The sequence below is a fragment of the Rhopilema esculentum genome, chromosome 17, assembly GCF_057945365.1.
Source record: "Rhopilema esculentum isolate cy_ngs chromosome 17, ASM5794536v1, whole genome shotgun sequence".
NCBI lineage: Eukaryota > Metazoa > Cnidaria > Scyphozoa > Rhizostomeae > Rhizostomatidae > Rhopilema > Rhopilema esculentum.
The window spans coordinates 1,075,720-1,096,660 of record NC_142831.1 but is presented as its reverse complement, the minus strand read 5'-3'; the positions used below and the strand labels follow the sequence as shown (position 1 = coordinate 1,096,660).

Genomic DNA, 20,941 nt, shown 5'->3' with positions numbered 1-20,941 from the left:
AAAAATTTGGCGCCAAATTAGGTGAGATGAATCCTTTAAGTTAGGTTATTTTTACGTTTTCGCATTTTTTACAATGTTATACAAAATGTAACACAATTCTCTTTTCTATTATAAATAGGAATTTTTGAATCATGCTACGTAACCATCCAAAAGAGCCATTTTCATACTATCTGGAATAATTAATGAGCAATTCCTAAAGGTTTTTGGCGCTCGTTAGCCACTCCAAACATTGTTTCTACAAATATGTGATCAAGTTACTTTTTTTTCTTGGTTTACAGAAACTGCTATTAAAAATCTAGGCATAACTCTAGGAAAATGCCGAAAATAGGGTAGAATTAAATGCTTGGATTTTTAAATCCAAATTTATACACATCAATCAAATTTTAGTTTAATATAATTGTTCAAGATTTTATGCTGTATCAAAACCACACTCGTTACTTGCAATTATTCGTCAGCATAATGCGCCCCTCTCCCGTATCTTTAGGCCTTTATGATTCCTTCGGGGTACATTTTCACGGCAAAGATTAATAATTTTGCTTTATCAAGAGAAAAGAAATTTAATTCATATATAATGTCATTTCTACAAATTCAATTTGACCAACTGAATATAAAAGATTCACACTTTCCTACTCATGTCATATTAAGTTCTAAACAACAAACAGAAAATTTCAAGAATTGTATGTTTCAAATTGGCTATATCATTAGATAATAGACTCAAAAAGTTCTTTCTAATTATCTATGAATAAAAATTGCAAGCACATACTTTTTCAACTATAAAAGACGGCAGGCCCCTGCTATAGGTATTCCCCCCATAACTGAAAAAACTAAAAAAACTAAAGGTAAATCTTCAGTTTGTCTACAAAATCCTTAGTTTGTCGGTTAAATCATCTATCAATAGGTGAAATAGCACTTTAGTTCTTCTCCATCTAGGTCTCTATCGGTCAAATTTGCTATTGATGACCCTCCACCCCCTAGTCTTGAAGATCAAGCGATGTGACTGATTTTCAGCATTTTTTTACATGTTGATTCTCAGCGATATGGATTATGTCGAATGTGCCATATTCAAATTCGCGAGACCGTGCTTCGTAACCGACGAATCAACTCTGTATATTCTGACATAATATTGAAGTTTGAAACTGAACGACATGTTGAATTTGTTTTGTTGGTCACCCTCTGTATAAGCACCTACGTAGGGGCCTTCTTCTTTTCTGTATAGAGTATAATTTTGAAAGTTGTCAAAAGTTGTCCTCTTAAATTGTCACGAACGAACGAAACGTGGTACATCATTTACTTTATTCACGAATCATCACAGTCTAAAATGTAGTGGTTTTTTTATATCATCGTCTTTTGGTCATCATTCAGTCATTATAGCTGGATTTAATATCTACACTTCGTCGTAAATGTTGGAAATTAAGGACGCAGGACCGTTCGTGCATCGTTACAATTTTGAATGGTGCTTCTTTCAGTGAAGTGTTTTTCCATACTGAACCATTTTCCTTGTTATTCACGTTATGCTCATTACATTCTATTCCTGGATTCGTTTTGAAGCAATTGAAAATGAATGTCAAAAAATACGGTTTCCGTACAGAAAGAAACAAAAACTTTGGCTATACCTTTGGCTATTCTTCCTAACTCCTAAGTTATACCAGGCTAAGGAGTCCTTCACTTGTTCTTGCAACTAAAATTTATTCTAGCAGATACTGAGTATTTAGAGAATTCTCAGTGCTGAGGAGAGGGGAGTCAGGGGGGTCACTGACCCGGGGGCCCTTTGCTATAGGGGCCCATAAATAATAATTCAGTTATAAAAGCTTTCTTAGTAATAATCCAGCCTCTGCATTATCACAAACTGTCATCAATAGAGGCAATAGTGACTAAGTCTATAAATGAAGTAAGGTAGAAGCAGTTCGAGTCTTTGACTGCCTGAATGTTTGAGATATTTTTGTTGAAAAATTTCTCATCTTTGTGGGCTTGGGCTAAAGAAGTTGAAAAGCTTCTGAATATTAACAAAAAATGTTATTGCAACAGGGCAACATACAACAATATGTATATCATACAGATTTACACCATGGCATGTGTATCTGTTTGCAACAGTGAATTGGTTGTGATCGAATGTGGTTAACAAATTAAACGTTTTCCATTTTCTGAGACTTTTCGAATTTTTAAGAAATTTTCATTTTTATGCATTATGGTGTTAAGATATCAGTTGTGTTCAAATTATACCAATTAGGAAACAGAAGTAATAGCCATCAGACAATGGCCTAGACAGGAACATTCATAGGAAGGGTGAGAAACTTCGATTTTTCGACAAAAATCTATCAAGTATTTATATTTTTTCATAAATTTTAACATAACATAATGACATCGGAGCTGAAATCAATAAATCTTTTGATTTATTAAGATATTCTTGTGTTTATGTAGCTTTAAATTCATTCCTATCAAAACATGGCAATAAGAAAAACATAGACAACTGTGTTAAATATCCGACAAGTCCAGGAGTTTTCCGACAAAATAGCAGTTTAGCTCTACAGGGGGCGGGGGGGGGAGATTTTGCCCCCTCTGACCTCCCTCTAGGGCAGTTTAGACACCATAGCAATTTTAGCGATCAAACTAGCCACCAGAGCAATTTTATCAACAGTCAATTTCAAAAATTCCCGGAGAGCCTTCCCCCTGTCCCCTAGAAGCGTCTGCCTAAGGAATGCTTTCTATTTATCTTTCGTCCTGACCGGGGCCCATAAATCCTTTCCGCAGCCCTGAGAATTATACAAGCTTTGTGGTAAGATATGTAATGCCATTTTAGGTAGTAAAAACAACTTGACTGACACCATCTTTGTTTAACCTCAATTTCAGGATTTGTGAAGTTTGTTTTGCTCTCATAAGGCCCATTTGGAAGTACATTATTACACAAATTTACTCTTAAAGTTGATCCATGGGAACTGAAAACTTCACGTTGCTCAAGACTATGCTATTTTTTTTCTCTGCGAACTTCCGTGTCAAGCCTTCGTCCTTCGCGTTAAATTGTGCTCGCATAAATTTCCGTTGCGTTACACAGTATGATCATATTTTTTAACATTGATCGAGTAGTATTTGGTTGATGTTAGTTTGTTTGTTAGATGTTCGTGTTTGGTAGAGCTATTGATTGGATCTTGGTGTTTGATTGAGGAATAATCGTAGTGAGGAATAATAGACCATACGGTTATGGATGCTAGACAACGCAAGAGAGATGACATTTCTTGTTGTAGTTTTTTTGGTATTTTTTATTTTTTATAAAAATCTACAATGCAGTGCCCAGGATACAGCAGGCTTAAAGGCCACATGTGTCTTTAGCCTTCCACACTGATATCCTCCTTCCTCTATTTCATTAGAATAAAACTCTATTTATCTATTTATTTAAGCCTTTATTTAGGTGCTACAAACACTTGACCTTAACAGTCTTAAAACATTAAATAGCAAAAAAATGATTTCTTTGTTTAAGGTTGGCCTCTCGTTCTATTTGATGCTAATTTATGACAACCTAAACTTAAATACATGTTCAACATAGAAACAAATCGAGCTAACACCTATATCAATAAATATAAAACTACAAAAACACTTCAAGTTGCATGTATAATAGATATAATGCATGTTGGTAACAAAATAAAATCTAGTTTACGAGGATACCTGTCTGTTTAAAACTACAGAATCCCTTCATTCTCAAAATATCGTTTATGTAATAAACAGTTGCAATGATAATCATTACCTACATTACTTATCTTGAAACTATCTATTACCAGAGACCCTATAAAGGAGAAGAGCATTTGATGCCATATTTTAGATCCAAGAAAAAAAATGAATTTCAAAGGCAAGTAACTGTCAGTTCTGGTAGTGACGTTAATCAGTATTTATATTCAAGTTGTGAACGGTTCAAAGGCTAGAAAAATCTACTCTAATTCATATTCGCATAGAAAAATAGCCGTTTCATCAGCATAATTACAAACTTCAGCTTTTTCACCAATTAAAAAATATTTTTTACAGATACATTAAAAGAGAGGGAGCCCAAAGCAGATCTTTGTGGAACACTCTTTGTTGTTTATTCATGAAGCCTATTCACACGAACTCGCTTTTTCTTATTCAAGAGATGGTCATTAAAAAAGTACCTGCCTTAAATTAAAGAGGAGTTTAGCCTTGTTGTAATTGACTTATGAATAAAAACAAAACAATCTGATTTCGTAGATGGCTCGGTAAGACTTATTTTATTTTACAATGCTCAGTTTCATCCAAGCTACACGAACAAGGCAAATAGCAAAGCACATGATTCTGGTTAGAGTAAGTATCAAAACTGCAACCAAAACAGCGCACGGAATCAGCAATTGCATGCAAATTTCAATTATATCCAGCACTGACAGTATCGCCGCAAATGGTCCATCTGCTTCTGTCCCGGAAGTGTAAATGTAGGCATTGAACGAGTTCAGCACACCATTTGTGAAAAGAAAAAACATGCAAAGATAATTGAACGCGTTTAGACAATTACTGTGGAAGGGTTTAGTTGCAATGTTAAGGCAACTTAGTATGAATATAGCCAAAAGCAAGGACAATGACTTGCTAACAGGATCTTGGATAAACGCATGCAGTGATAGAAGAATGAGCCTCTGTAAGATCAACATTGGCTCCCAGGCCAATCTAGAGAATCCGTTGTAACGATATGCCCCTCCTAGCACCCTTTTTATCATCAACTTGACAACGTACGGGTTTAAACCTTTTAGGCCAGACTCAGGCTCATTTGAAATGTCAGTAATTGCTGTGTACCTGATATCTTCATCGCGATTTGCAGGTTTGTTGTCATGAAAGCGAGATCTGAGCGCCATTAAGCTCACCTTTGTACCCGTGAAAACGATGTAAGGCAAGGGAAACAACAGTGCCGTGTAAAAGCCTCTGACTGAAAAGGTATTCGTCTCCAATCTTTTAATGGCTAAATACAATGCAAAAACCAGAGGCACTGACCAAATTATGAAGAAAGACAACAAAAGATATTGCCAGGGCTGGTAGCACTCGAAATGGCCTCCGATGTAAAGTACTTTTTTGCCATTGGCAAGCGACACGCAGGTTAGAAGTAACAATGTATTTGAAGTGAAATTCGAATAACTCAATAATGTTACTTGGAGTATTGTTGTAAGTAGGCGCGCTTTCATTGAGCATATGTCAGGTATAAAGTGTCGTCTTTTTAAAGCCCAAGCTATCACATTCAGGACAGCATATAATAATACAGCCATGCACAAAATTGTTACTGGAAAAGCCGATCTTAGTATAGTTTTGCGAACAATACCAATTTCTGGAAGCAGACAAGATACTCTGTCAATAACAGAGTAGCTCAGATCGAAATTCAAAAACGCATTCAGAATGTTGCGAACTATCCCAAAGGCAGATGATTTCGATTGGGTTTTGTATAACACCAACAAAGCATTCATTTGATAATAAAAGAATACTATTTTGATTATTCCAGCAGAAGTCGAGTTACTCTGTTTCAGTTCTGATTTAATTCCCGAGTCCTCCTTCGTTACAGCTCCTGAATTTTCAGTTTTAGTCTCCCCGTAACAAGTTTGCTCAGCCTCAGGTTCTTTGATGTAAGAATCACTATTGCATGATAGTCCCTCAGATACAACTCCTGTTCCTAAATCGTCTGCTTCTCCGCATCCCTCTTTCGTCACATGCAAATGACTGCTTCCCACAATGCTTTGCTGCGTTTTGAAAACTTTGAAAGAACCAAACAGTGATACATGAGCTGCAAAAATGCGCAATATTAACGTCACCATTTCCTGCATGAATGCCAATGCCATCAGAAAAATGAAAGCAAGTGCAATAACAACTCCCCAAGAAGCTAAAATACTGCAGCTGTTCTTTGGTAAACAACGATTAGACAAGAAACTCAGCGTGTAGCCGTGAACGCATTCCCCACACAACACACCGGTTCGTTTTCCGTTGCACGAGTCAATCGTTTTACATTCAGGTGTGGTCCTACAACAGTACCCAGGGGGACAACTTATCATCTGTAAGGATTTCCTGAATATAAAACCCCAAAAATTTGGTTTAGCTTTCAGCTTATCATCACAGTTTGCCCCGAATGGGCATTTTTGACAATGATTTATGTGAACTCTGTTTCTTTTTCCATGCATCTTGGTGATATTAGCGTATGAAGGCGCTACGGTGTAAGTTTTATCAGCACACCTTACACAATCTAAGCTTCTTTTCTTCATTTTTCCTGATTTTTCCTTCTCTACTTTTGCGTTATACCCACGTGGACACTGGAAATTAATCTCATGGAAAGCTGTAATGCGTATTGCACTTAAAAATAAGCCAATTCTCGACTCTTTTGAAGTACTTATTACAGTGACATTTGTTCTAGTTGTCGAGAAACGCGTACTCTCGGTGTACCACAATGTGCGTTGCAGCAAATCGTCCGTACCAGCAAAAAGGTTTCCATTCAGGTCAAAAATAATTGCAGAATCTTCCAGAATTATTTCGTAGATATGTACCGCGTACACAGAATCACCGTAGCATGATGCAATGTTGTTTCTAAATACCGTATGGACGATTTTCGTATAACAATACCTGAATTTACCGTTGACAAGTATAGCTCCTCCATTGCCTGATAGCTCTGTGTCGCCACAAATACTGTTTGCTATGGCAGTGTTTTCTTCGAACACGCAATGCTCGATCAACCGCCATTGTCGCGTTTTTAGATTTAACGCTCCTCCACAGCCACTAGAATTCTTCCTAAACAGAGACCTTTTTGCTTTGAAGTGTACAAAACCGGCGACAGACAATACCGCCGCATAGTAAGTACTAGGGTCTACCGAACGGCCAAAGAATTTTGAATCCAAAAACTCAACCAAGACCTTTAATGGTCGTTTTCTAGCATACAATGAGCCAAAGATCACAAATAGAGATTTTTTATACGTCACGTTTTTGTGAGAATAGAATACACATTTCCTTACTGAGAAATTGAGCTGTGTGATGGTAACGGCTTTATTGACGTTTAATTCCGTCGCGTATATAACATTGGCCACGTTGACGAATGTTGAATTGTCGAGTGTGATCTGAATGAAAGTTGTGTTCCTAACAGACACACGCACGAGAAACAACTCAGCCATGCTTGCGCCATCTACATAACATCGAATCATGGTGAACTGAAATGCCTTAAGATTCTTACCGATGGTTATGTACGATGTTTTCATAACATTTGCATCAAAAGTGAAGCGACAACTATCTACCGTCCATTGCATTTCAAAAACGTCTGTTTGATAACTACGCACATCCATTATATGGATGTTGTGAAAATTCAAGTTTGAAATTTTAATGCTGTAGGTTGAGTTGCGCTTAAATACTTTAGGGAAGGAGAAGAAGTGGTATACCCGTTTTCTTTTACTTATTATTGTCAATGGGCCATTATAAGATGTTATGTGTATTCGGCTGAATGCAGTATTGATAGGTCTGATAGATCGTGGCAAGGCCAGTACTTTAAACTGCCCATCTATTTTTATGACATCTTCTGAACGGGCGCGTTTCTCTACTGCGTGAATCAACGAATGGCATGGTTGGTAGAGACTACCACAGGTTCTTGTGTCTTTTCCATTTGGGGAAACAAATATGTCAGCGGTATCGGCACCTGAAATGTATGAGTTGCATTGTAAAGACCACTAACTGTGAACTATAAGGAAATAGCATGTTACCTAAAAACAAAACATTTTCTTGTATGTTGTAGTTTATTCCAACTTTGTTGGTCACGAGGCAATCACCACCTTCTCTACCTAAAATAGTTCCGATCTCAGAAGAAAGAAAACTAAGAAAGAAAAATTAGAAAATCGATCTTTAAAAAGGGTTGGGTGGAAATGACAACCCCAGTCCACCCCGTGACGCCGCCAGTGGTGCGCAGAACTAAGAATATTGGCTGAGGTGGGCAAACGATCTAATGGAATTGTTTGATGTCGGCAGCCAACATTTTTGACCTCAGTCCACTCATCAACGAAAATGATGATGTTGGATGACCCAACATGGTAGTCAAACGATCCAATATTTAGCCAGGTATCATGTTGGGCGAAATGTTGGGTGAAATGCTAGATCGTTTTACCAAGGCTTTACAGTGATCAGCAATATTGAATGAAAGTGGATAAACAAGTTAGCAAGACAAACAAAATACAATACAAAAAAGTTAAAACATAAAAGGCAAGATTCGAGCAGGTATAATTTCTGGCAAAGTATTATTAGCAATAAATCGACCAGTGAAAAATCTAGAATTAGCTAACTAATTTGATAAAAATGTGTATATATTTTCCTTTTAAAAACTCGTAAACCTTTTGAATCTTCTTCTACCATTCGCGAAGTTGCTGCTTCCTGAATCATGAAATAAGAAGCTCTTCCCTGCGAATCCAAATTATAATTTCATTTGAGGCGTAAGTTTAAGGTTTTATGTACCAAAACTGGCCCATATTTAGGCATATCATATTCAAAAACTAAGCTTATGAGGTGAATACGGTGATGCATCGTTAATTGAGACAATGCAGTTGAGATCAAGTTATTTCTTCCATAATTTATTGTCTCTTCAAATGTCTTGCAACTTTTAGGCTTCTATCAGGCAGTAAAACACACAACTTTCTTTTATAAAACAAGACACTAAATACGAAAGCAATGTACTGAAAGTCTAAAAAATTGATAAGTTTTAACAAGCCAGTTTTATTTACTTCTGGAAAAAGCGAATCCACACAGACTTTTTGCTGCTTTTAAGAGAAACATTTTAAAAACTAGAGTTATTCTTGTTTCAACACAGCAGAAAAGTGTATGATCTTTATGTTAACGAGGAAGAATGCACTAAGTAACATCTTTTTTTGTTTCTTCAAGAGTCAGCGATATTTTGCTTCAGTAAGTGTTATGCGCTAAACACAGTTTTGTTAATGTCTGGAAGGAGTTAGGCCTAACAGATTCATTTACAGACTCAAACAAAGTCCCGATATTTGTCTATCTTTCTAAGCCATGCAAAATAATTGCAAAAAGTATTTGCAAATTGTAGTAGACAACCTTGTTTAATCATTTTCGGTTTATCAATTCGTTTTCTTCTGTTTCAGCGTCAGTTTAACTTTGTTTATCCGTGAGGGTCCCAAAATAGAAGCTTTTCCAGGGTATTATCAATTTTTGAATCCACAAAGTAGAGTATAGATGTGTAAGTGGTTTAAGAAAACTGATTGGCAAAGTGCAAAGTCCAGACCCGGATTTCCTGAGGCAAACAACGACATTTATAAAGAATTAATACACTAAGCAGTGGTCGGTTATTCATTGGTGTTGACGTACCTCTGCTGACGTTTTCAAGTAGGCCGTCGTCCGAAAAATAACACTGAGCTCGTAACGGTGACGTTGTTGTACTCCGCTATTGGAACAGTTAATGCAAATGCATATCGTTATTTGGCATATTAGTCAGGGCGCTACGGGGATTCACGCTGGAAATTTTTTCGGGCAATTTAATATTAGGTTCACAACATACCAAATACCTTACTGATGGGTATTTCAGCGGTTGGACATCTTCAAGTTACTTCAGTGGGTCATCAAACCAAAGTTTTGTCAGCGCTGTTTTAGGCCTATTTCCATATGAGGGCGCCATTTTGTTGTATGTGTCACACTTCTCGAGCGGGTTCTGAAGAGACTCAAAAGCGTTCAAATATAAAACTTGCTTTAAAACAAGCCTTATTTAAATCATTTCTTGAAATATAGGCTAAAATTTATCTTAAAGGCAAATTTTGGGTATTTACCATATTTTGGGGCGATGGCTTCCTACGAGGCCTGGGTTTACGCATCACAAAGTGTCACTGATGGTTCCAGATTGCTGGAGAAAATCATCGGCGATGCATCGTGGAAGTGTTGCTGACGCATATATGTTATATTGGAATCAGACTTTAAAAAGTATAAAGTAAGAGCAATAGAGTAGTGGCGATTACCTAGGGTAACTAGCAGTAATGATAGCAATAAATGGGTACTGTCACTTGTCAGTATGAACGATAAACGTTGCATGCTTATCACCCAAATAAAATCCAAGGTCAAATTGCGTCTAGCCAGAATTAATTGATGTGGCGCAACTTCAATATTAAGCTTCCCTATACGAAGATGCGAGTGCAGACAACATTGTATCAGGAGATACCAATAGATTAGATATGTTGCTTTTTGATTGAAATTGTGTTTCATATATATCAAACTTTACTTTTCACTTCATTGTGTTCCCTCATTTTCTGCGCCTTTGCTTTTTTCAGGGCATTAAATGTACAGTTAGATGTGGTCAAAAGTGGTCCAAAATTGTGGAACTAGACCTTAAGTTCTTTATAAAAAGGCATGTAAAGAATTAAACAACTGGGTATGGTACTTGCGCATGGTGCTTAGTCCCTTTGCTACTTGTGTGGCAGGCCCGTCGGAACCGGGGGGCTGGGAGGGCTGGAGCCCCCCAATATTTGTCACACTGTAGTAGATTTCCTTTATAACAGTGTACTAAATGAGAAGGAATACAATGGGCAGCCCCCCCCCCCCCCCGATATGAATTTCGTTCCGACGGCACTGTGTGGAGCTGTGCACTCATTCGTCTTTATCAGTCTTAATTATTACTGATGGTTTTGACACCGTGGTTTCGAGTAAATAACTTTCGAACTGACACAGTTACTGGCTCTTTTTCACTATCATTTTCAGCGACTACAAGACAATCTAAATCTTAATTCATCACCTCAGATAAATCTGAATTTGCGTTGTACTTTTCAGGGTTTACTCAAATTCGCATATGCATCCCTAATAATTTTGTGTACATAAAAATTTTGCGAATACGAAAAGTTCACATTAGCTTCACTTGAGTTGGTCTGTAATGAGAATGAGAACTTGAATGAGGATGGTATTTCCCGTGCCAAGTCTGTCTGTTCCTAACACAAATTTGATCACGTAGAATCATTTTCCTAGAATTCCAAATAGATTTGAAACTCTATTTCCATGCATGTGTAAGGATACTTTGGCACAGAATAGCTTAACTTGAGATCGGAATTGAACATCTCAACCATTCTTTTTATTTACGAAGAATAAGTACGTAAAGCAGTGGCCGTTCATTCATTGTCGTCGACGCTGCGGTAGACATCACTCTACTAACTTAGACATTTTTTTAGTAGCCAAAGAAAAACTGTGTGTTTAGCAATCAAATATACAGGATCAAAGCATTTTCACGAAACTAACATAGATAATCTTAAAAGTCGTTACGTACGAGTATCAAAGCGATTGATGTATGTCATGTTATTGTTAGTCATGTGATTCTATTTAGCATACTGGAGGCCCGGCGAAAAGCTAATTTAGAGAGGTGTCTATTAGCTGGGAGTGAATAGCGTCTCTCGCTACGAAAGCTGCCTTGCGTTGCGGACGGGAATTTTCATTTGAACGTCCTTCGTCAATCTTTGTGCTGTTTTCTAAACCAAACTCTTACCAGCGTGCACTTCTAGTGAATAGAAGTTGACGATGGATCGAGTGGTACATCCCTTCGACGTGCGCACCACGGCAACTCTACACGTGCCGAGAATGTGTTCTGTGACATCACCCAGTTGCCACCGATATCTAGATGTTTCTGTGTCTGCAACCAGTATCAACGACATCACCAAAAATAACGGTACTGCAAGCGGTACAGTTGACTTTGTCGTGAAATAAATGTGTTTCGTGGAGAAACAATCCGTAATATTATTGTAGAGAACTAATCGACGACGACGCGTGTATGCGATGTCATCAGGATCTCCAAAGTTGGGTTTGATATAGTTGGATCAAGCTTCACCATGGATCTTCGTGAAAGAACGGCGAATCCTGCTTCAACTTTTCTAACTCTGATTTTGGCATTTCGTGATGAATGCGTGAAAACTTTAAAGGAGGCAAATATCGAACAAAACGTTGACGGACAATATAAATCCTGATCATGGCACCATTTTGTTGAGTAGCCAAAGAGGAGACTGCGTGTGTAGCAATCAAATATATACATAAAAGCGTCACATTTACATGAAACTAACATGAATAAACTTGAACATCTTCACGAGTATCAAAGCGATTAATGCATGTATTGTGACTTTTCGACGTGTTATTTCTACTAATGCATTTTCGTATTGTCATTTTTGGTGAGAGAGATCAATTTGATCTACTCGGGTCTGTTTGGAGACTTTCCGTTTTGGAAAAGTTAATAAAGTCCATTTAGAAAATCTTAACACTTAGGCAAACTTGCTACGTTTGATTAATTAAATGGATCTCCTTAGCAAATGTCATCGATGTATCTTTCGTAAGGCAAGGAAAATGGCAAGTATAGGACTCGTAGATAACGTGTTCTTGGTGGCCAACGAAAAGGCAGGCATTGCTTGGGCCAAATTTACTACACAATGCAACACCAGTTGTCTGAAGATAATATTGACTGTTGAATGAAAATATTAAAAAAAAAGCTTTCATGTACAGTCATAGATAGAAGATAAGACACGCCGGGATAGTATCTCCAGGGACCCAAGTTAACTATTGGGGGGAAGGGGGTGTTAGGAAAAGTTGAGCAGCCTCGCTTCGGATAGCAAGTGACCCTGTGCAGTGGAAAAATTTTGAATTCACTCTCTTGAGAACTTTTGTAGTCATTTGCATTTAAGGCAATTTTATCGCGTTTATCAATGGACTGATATTTTCACTTGCCTATGATGCCCTAAACCGGTCCCTGAACCGAAGAAAAAAACAAATTTTCAGAATCATAGTTTAATGCTCCTCCGCTTCTCCATTTGGCTTTCCATTTCCGTGCTCGAAATTTTGTGGCTCTGGCACCAAGGGTAGTATGGCACCGACTAGTTGAAAATATTGGGTGATATCACCCCCTCCCACCCCACTAATTTGCGCCTGAGTATCTCTCTCTTGATATTCTTTTGTTTCGAATGTATTGCTTGTGGCAACACCTGTGATGTAATAATTGGATCGGTCTATTCGGTGGTTGTGTTACAAACCGATATGACCTCTTGGACCAATATAACCCAGGAGTCATATCGGTCCAGCCCAATATGACAGAAGGGTCATATCGGTCCAGGAAGGGTCATATTGGTCTGTGCAAGAAAAAAAGAACTCGAGGCTATTGGAGCGGTTTTCACGGCACCGAAGGCGCTTATTGTGATTTTCGCGGGCAACGTGAAGTACGATGATCGATTTGAATTTGAATAAATCTACGTGCACTGCTGCTTGACTTTCCTTTTCAAACTCTAAGCAGTCTTGAATTGTCGTCAGGGACGAAAACAAGTTGCTAATTTTGGGGGGGCGTGGAAGTATGAAAATTCCAACTTTAAGTGATAAATTTTTCATTCGACCAGTAGATCTGTTGTACCTACCAAATTGATATTTGTAAATAGCCCGAAAACCATAGTTCTATTTTCTTTATAATTACCAAATCTTTACTCAATAATTAGCCTAAAGCATAAAAGCCTAAATCTCTAAATTTTGATTAACATGAAACAAACATTAAACATACTGTAAGAAGTAAAGCAACATTTAGGCAAAACCAGTATTAGATATACTTAATGATTAGTAGTATTCTTTCAGATCAATTGATCAATTTTATCTAAAATACATTTTTTCACGATATAGAAGCACCAAGAATTTGGGCCTTTAAACTTTTCAGAGGGCCAAATGCCTTTTCATTCTTTACAATTGAAATGATGATTTGAGAACAAACTTGTGCATATGCCTGATTCGAAAGATGAAATACTCTTCTTTGATCAAATACTTCTACTGCAGTTTTTGCAATGTGTTCTTGCTCCACAGCAGTTTTGTCATAGGAATTTATGATAAGGACTCAAGGACATTAACAAATAACAGGGGAGTTTAGCATAAACTCGTTTTTTATAAGAAGCGTTGAGAATTTTTAGTACTGAAAGATTCTTAATCTTTTATTGAATTAACTACTCGTAGTTTCTAAAAAAATTCCCACTCTAATATTTTCTGATCAATGCGGGTATTATTATTCCAAACTGTAAGTTTCAAGTTTCTTATCCGTAAGTTCACCTTGCCTGTTCGTAATTTGATTCAACTCCCGTCAGAAAGAAAGAAAAAGAAAACGGGGCAAGTGTGCAATTTGGATCCAGTGGAGACGGGATTCACAATAGAAAACGATTGGATGGGTCAGCATCAGCCTGTGAATTTTAATGTTTAGAATTTTTATATTTAAAATAAAAAAACTTCTTAAAATATAAAATTCACAAGTTTGGTCTTAAGAAAAAAATTCCAAGTCAACCGTTACGTTTTCCAACTGTAACTGGATTTTCCAAACTTTGGGGGGGCGTTACGCCCCCCACGCCCCCCTATTATTTACGTGCCTGATTGTCGTGTCGTGCTACGGTGGGTCGTGGCTGCTCTCAACCCCAGGTGAGTCTCGCTAACTTTTTATATCCACTGTTGATTAATAAAAACTTTTTGTCTTCATTTTCCTTGCCTATTTGTCTATTGATCGATTGAAACCCCGTTTCTCATTTCCTTTCGTGCTTTTGATGATCTTGCTTTTCGTTGTAGTAGCTACATACATACGCTGCTGCTAATTTTCTGGTTTTGCGATTGCTGCTGGCTGTTCCGTTCTTCACTGGCATCAGAATCGATGGCATGCAAGCACAAGTAAGCGGTATTCTTACCTATTTCCGATATTGCTTTATTCAAATTATCTTGTGCTTATTTCGACTAAATCACACGAAAAACCGACAATATCACAACTGACGAACGCAACATCATCATTCATGCCAAGAACACCATCCTTGTTCACAAAAATCAACCATGGAAAAAGAAAAACAACACCACGTTCGACGTTACAATGGGCAGCTACAACGGTGCCGAAACATGCGAGCTGGTTGGGAGCTTCCTGTTGTCTCAACTACAACACCTCGACATCAACGTAGGACTATACCGAGACGACGGACTAGCCATTTCAAATCCACCACCAAGAGACACCGAAAACATCAAAAAGAAAATATATGCCAATTTTTTAGCAGCAACGCACTACGCATCACGATGGAAGCCAACAAACAGATCATAAACTTCCTAGACGTCACCCTCAATCTGAGCAAAAGTACCTTCCAGCCCTACACAAAGCCAGACACCATCCTTCAGTACGTCCACCGCGAGAGCAACCACCCAATATCCCCAGCAAAACATATACCCACCGGCATCAACAAACGTCTATCATCACTTTCATCTGACAAAGCATCATTCGATCAAGCCACGCCACCATACCAAAAAGCACTCGAAGAAAGCGGATACAAGGTCACTCTACACTACGAACCAACTTCAACCACCACAAGAAAAAAAACAGAAAACGGAACAATATTCTTTGGTATAACCCCCCATTCAGCAAAAGTCAGCCATCGGACATAGATTCTTTAACCTCATAGACAAACATTTCCACAAAGACCACAAACTCAGAAAAATATTCAACCGCAACACAATAAAGATCAGCTACAGCTGCATAACAACATCAAGCAAGTCATTGATTGTCACAACAAACGCGTCCTGAACTCACACGACACCAACACCACTCCGGAAAACACCAATGTCACCAAAACATGCAACTGCTGACAAAAGAACACATGTCCACTCAATGGAAACTGCCTACAATCATCCGTCATTCACCAAGCCACCGTTACACGCAGAAACAACTACACTACAGAAACATACATAGGACTTAGGCCTGGTTCAAACGTCACACTTCTCATGTGCCGAACCTAACTCTGTTTGGAGCGACACTTGAGCATGTTTAGCGCGGCTCCCGTTTCAAACGTCGAACTTAATAATGTCGCGCCAAATGGGTTTTAGGATTGCTACATGAAGTATCTTGGTTAAGGCGCACAATCTCAAATATTTGTTTGAAACGCATGCGCCCTCCAGGAAAGAAATGAATTCTGGGAAGGAAAATGAATTAAATATAATTATGCATTAAGTTCGGTACATGACAAGTTCGACGCTTGAAACTGTGCCGTGCTGGGGTCGTGCGGCTCGACAAGCTCTGCCGGTCCAAACTTGTCTGCCGCTCCTAACTCAATCTGCCGTACCAAATTGATTCAAACGTCGCGCCCTTCATGTACTTAATTCTTGAGTTAGGTTCGGCACATGAGAAGCGCGACGTTTGAACCGGGCCTTACAGAAACCGAATTCAGACAAGATACAGAAATTACACAGCATCATTCCGTCACACAAAGCACAGAAACTCCACAGAACTCAGCAAATACATCCGGACTCTAAAAGACAACAAAATCGACCACTCCATTTCCTGGCGCATTCTCTCAACAAAGTCATCTTATAACAATTCAAGCAAAATATGCAACCTTTGCCTTAAAGAAAAGACCCTCATCTGCCACCCTGAATTATCGACACTCAACAAAAGCAACGAACTCTTATCTTCTTGCCGCCATAGAAATAAAACACTATTATGTAACACCTAAACATTTTTATGTACCATCTTTATTTTACCTTTTGTATAGCCTCACACATTATGTAACATTTTCTGTACCGACTTCTGTATTTGTACGAGGAATATCTCAGTGTATCAACATCTCCTGAAGAGTGAGTTATTCACGAAACAGGCTTGTAGAGATAAAACATGTAGTTTTATTTCCTCCAACTCTATGCTATATATAGATATATATATATACATATATAATCATAAGGCAAATGCTGACAGGAGGAAAATTCTTTCCACAAGGGTGCTTATGGGGTGCCAAATGGGCCAAAAATTTTAAGACGAGATAGAATCTTATGAAGACTTCAAAATATCATCAAGAGTTGGATATATCTCTCTTTACAACAAAAATTCTTCACAAGATAGCATATATTCATTTCTTCAAGACATTTCTAGTATCTTTACCAGAATATTTGCACAACTTCTTGATGAGATTTTCGCTGATCGCTTGATGAGATTTTCAAACTGAATTTTGTCCCAATCGGCATGGTCCGCAAATTGTGAGCCCGCAACATGCAAACGAGGCCTTTACTCAAACGACACCCAAAGATGGCGTTGGTGTTGCCAGAGATCGTGGGTGCGATGCAATCTGGTGCGTTTTTGTTTGAAGACCTGAAAAGGTTTCGTTTCTGTAACGACGATTTAACGTATGATTTACTGCTAAAGCTAAAGTCGAAGAGTTCATCGTGATCCTCTGTAGCATTTTTATAGGCATGAACCATGTGGAAACGGTGAAGAACTTTGTGCCAGACCAGTCTGCAGAGTGTAGCATATGCACACACGAGATTTTTTCAAAGGCTTATCTAATGCACACAAAAACACAGGTGTCTGTAACTAAATTAGAGAACATGTACTACTTTTGCTATGTGCAAATTTCAGAAAAAACAGCATGACTTTGAGGCAATCCTTGAAGCAAATTAATCTACCGGTACAAGAACCTTTTTCATCTGATTCTCATTCTTCTAAAAAGGCGCACAATTTCTAAAAAAGGGGCGCCAGACTTGCTTCAACTCGTTGAGGGAGGGGCAACTGCCCCTAGTTGCCCCCCCCCCTTAAATCCACCACTGGTTACCGAAACGAAACCTTTTCAGGTCTTCAAACAAAAACGCACCAGATTGCATCGCACCCACGATCTCTGGCAACACCAACGCCATATTTGGGTTTCGTTTGAGTAAAGGCCTCGTTTGCATGTTGCGGGCTCACAATTTGCGGACCATGCCGATTGGGACAAAATTCAGTTTGAAAATCTCATCAAGCGATCAGCGAAAATCTCATCAAGAAGTTGTGCAAATATTCTGGTAAAGATACTAGAAATGTCATGAAAAATGAATATATGCTATCTTGTGAATAATTTTTGTTGTAAAGAGAGATATATTCTAATCTTGATTATATATCCAACTCTTGATGATATTTTAGGGTCTTCACAAGATTCTGTCCAGTCTTGAAATTTTGGCCCATTTGGCGCCCCATAGGTGCCGCCCAATTGTATCGAGCCACTCTTGGTTGGAATCGAACTCCAGTTTGCTGCTTCAAGAACCCACGCTCATTCCACTGAGCCAAACGGCCCAATGAAATGAGCGAGGAATCTCCGAAGCCAAGTCAGTTTTAGTTTCTTTTGTTTCGGATATAAATATATGATTACTGATGAAGACTTCGGTCGATAGTGTTTGTGCGATATTGTTTTTTTCTGCATATCTATATATAATATACGCGACGCAGAAACGGATAACTTTTAACCCGTTTTTGTTTTAACCCAGGCTAGTGGAAAGGCTGCCTCAACCTCATTACAAAGTCAACGGCTTTTGGCAAAGAAATCAATCCTTTGTGGCATAATGTGATTTAAGAAACGGATATAGTGGCAATAAAGTTTTTGATTGGTAAAAGTGTATTTCTATTTCCAATCAAAGCAATTTCAAATCCAAAAAACAAGTAAACAAAGAATAACTATCTTTGTCGCAACAAACAACTAAATTTCGCGGCTCAGCGTTTCTGCCCTCAGGTGCTGTAGTTCCAAGAACATCGCATCAGTTAATATTGAAAGCTTTATAACGGTTTCCATTCCAAAAAGCAACTCCAGTATAAAGTATAACTACCCATGGGTGTAGCGGATGCTATGAAACTACCTACAAATCATCAAAAGAGAACTACAAAGCATTTCAAATCTTCAAAAGTATCCAAATATCAAAAAGTGGTTTTTCGCGACCTGACTGTCAAAACAACGTGTATTTTTCAACATAGGCCATTTCAAATCGGCGGTCCAATTTTGAAAAAAAGTCAGTAGATAGCGAGAAGCAATCTCGATTTAATATTTGTTCCAGGTTACTAAACAAAAACCATTAGCATATAAGGGTAAGATGGTCCTCAGAATGTTTTACCATTTTCAATCATAAGACTGAAGGTGGTGTTCTCTCATCATTTGAATCATTTATTTTTGGGCTGTCGGTGCGCCAATCGCAAAGACGGCCATAAATAAAACCCCAACCGTTTTTGAGGGGGTGGAGAAGAAGAACAATAGCCTTCTTCCGCCGACTAACAGCACCTTGTTCATGCAAAAAGTCGCAAGCCATACGGCCATTAACTAATGCACGAAGAAAAAAAGAAGTCAAAATGCATGTGAAGAAAAACCCCTGAAGATATCTAGACATGGGTTGGGTGGGCAGGGTCGCAAAGGAAAAACCCTTCCTCTCCAAAGTCCAACTTCGAGTTGTCGTGCAACGTGTGAGAATGAAACTGTGCTAAGACAAAGTTTATATACCAAAGGCCAATGCACACTTGCACGCTTGGTGCTATAGCCGTATTAAAGACACAATGTAAAGCTTACTCGATCACTGCTACAATAAACACAAACTCCACAATCGTGCAATCTGTGTCCGAAACAAAAGCCCAAGGGGCACCTAAAAGGCGTACCCTGTCACATATTAAACGTGATTAAATTTCATTTAATCAAGCTGATGTCAACCAAAATGGCCATTTATGTAAATTAAGTTTCGCTGTACTTACCGTATATGAAAAACCACACAGACAAAATCAAGCACGGTAGAAACATCGCTGTGGCTCGCAACTTCTGTGGCTCGCTCTCAAGATAACTGATCGCAATTGCTGCGAATTTCTACAAAAGAATTTCGCTACACATACAATGTTGCTAAACGATCTATTCCACTCTAACAATAGAATTTAGCGAATTGCTTTCACTTTCGTCGAGAAGCCAAGGCCCATTTCGGTTTTGTTTATATTTGGAAAAGTACTAAATATTGTCGTTTTCGGTTCATTCAAAAAACAATTATCAAATTCTTGGAACTCAAGTTTTTTGAGTAAGGTTTGTCCAGTACCTGTGACACAAAAGTTTTCGTTCAAAAATCTTGGAAAAGGTGGAAACAGGTGTTATTTTATTTTCAACTGAGAGCTATGGATAATCTGTAAAAACATGCGACATTTCGACATAGGGCAGCCGAAGATCCAAAGCGACGGGCAAATTTCTCCGTATAAATCTCGTATTCAGATGATCGAAATCTTATTGTTTAATCTGAAAATCCCTGTTTATCCTTTTGTTTTGGTAGAAATCTCGTACGCATTGTGCAATAGTGATTCGCCACTCGATTAAAAGCATCAGATGTTTTCTTAAAAGCATGGGACTCGAATGCTTTTCCTAGCGCCACAGACTCCCGAGAAAATGAAATAAGAGTCGTGGGTATAGAAATTTTCTACTAATAAATCATTGGTTTTTGAAAAAGTCTAAACCAAGCCCGAATTGCATTCCTTGAATAGAGATGAACCAAGTCTTTGTGGTATGAAACATCTAATAAAAGCTTTATTAAATTTATCCCCACTATCTTATAATACGACTCAAAGAAGGAAAATGAAAATTACAAGTTCTGGGAAATGACCTGTCGACCATGTTTTCCAAACAAAACTGTAGATGTAGTAGGCAGGAAAAAGAAGGAAGCCGAAAAGCTTCATGACGTCGAGCCGAAGTGCTCCGAAAATGCGGTTGAAAAACAATTCAACTCAATGGCCATTTTATAAACGCTTTTTCGGCAAAAAACAGTAATATATGAAATGATGATATGAAAAGAATAATAGCAGATTTTTGCTGGGGGCCCTTAAAGGACGGTGGTCCGTAGTTTTTGAACTAATGTTAACTTTATTCCGTTACGCCATTGCGGTTTGTCGATGTGGGGAGGTTGGAGAAAGTAACGATCTAGGGAGTCAAACGCCAGTGTGAACGTAGAAGGAAAATTACAGACTCGTTACAAAGACTTTGCAAAATATAAGAGCTTTGGTTTTACAAAACTTGGCAGAGGAGATTGGCTTCTTCTCATCTAACAGCCATTACCTAATCCAATACAGGTGACCTCCATCTGACATCTCACCCTTGTAGATGGGAATATTTCTACATCAGAACGACGCTTAGTTGAAGAGGCTAATACACATGCTTACAAGTTTGCTTAGCATTTCATTCGAGGTATT

General features: G+C 38.2%; 1 protein-coding gene across 1 annotated transcript; it reads right to left on the bottom strand.

Moving 5' to 3' along the window:
- Positions 1–220: 220 nt before the first annotated feature.
- On the bottom strand, positions 221–20,855 carry LOC135683787 (uncharacterized). The gene is made up of 2 exons (XM_065199171.2): positions 19,475–20,855; positions 221–7,639 (listed from the first exon to the last, which is right to left on the bottom strand). The coding sequence occupies exons 1-2, from the start codon at positions 19,518–19,520 to the stop codon at positions 4,230–4,232; spliced, it is 3,456 nt and encodes a 1,151-aa protein (XP_065055243.2). The 5' UTR covers positions 19,521–20,855; the 3' UTR covers positions 221–4,229.
- Between the last annotated feature and the right edge of the window lie 86 nt (positions 20,856–20,941).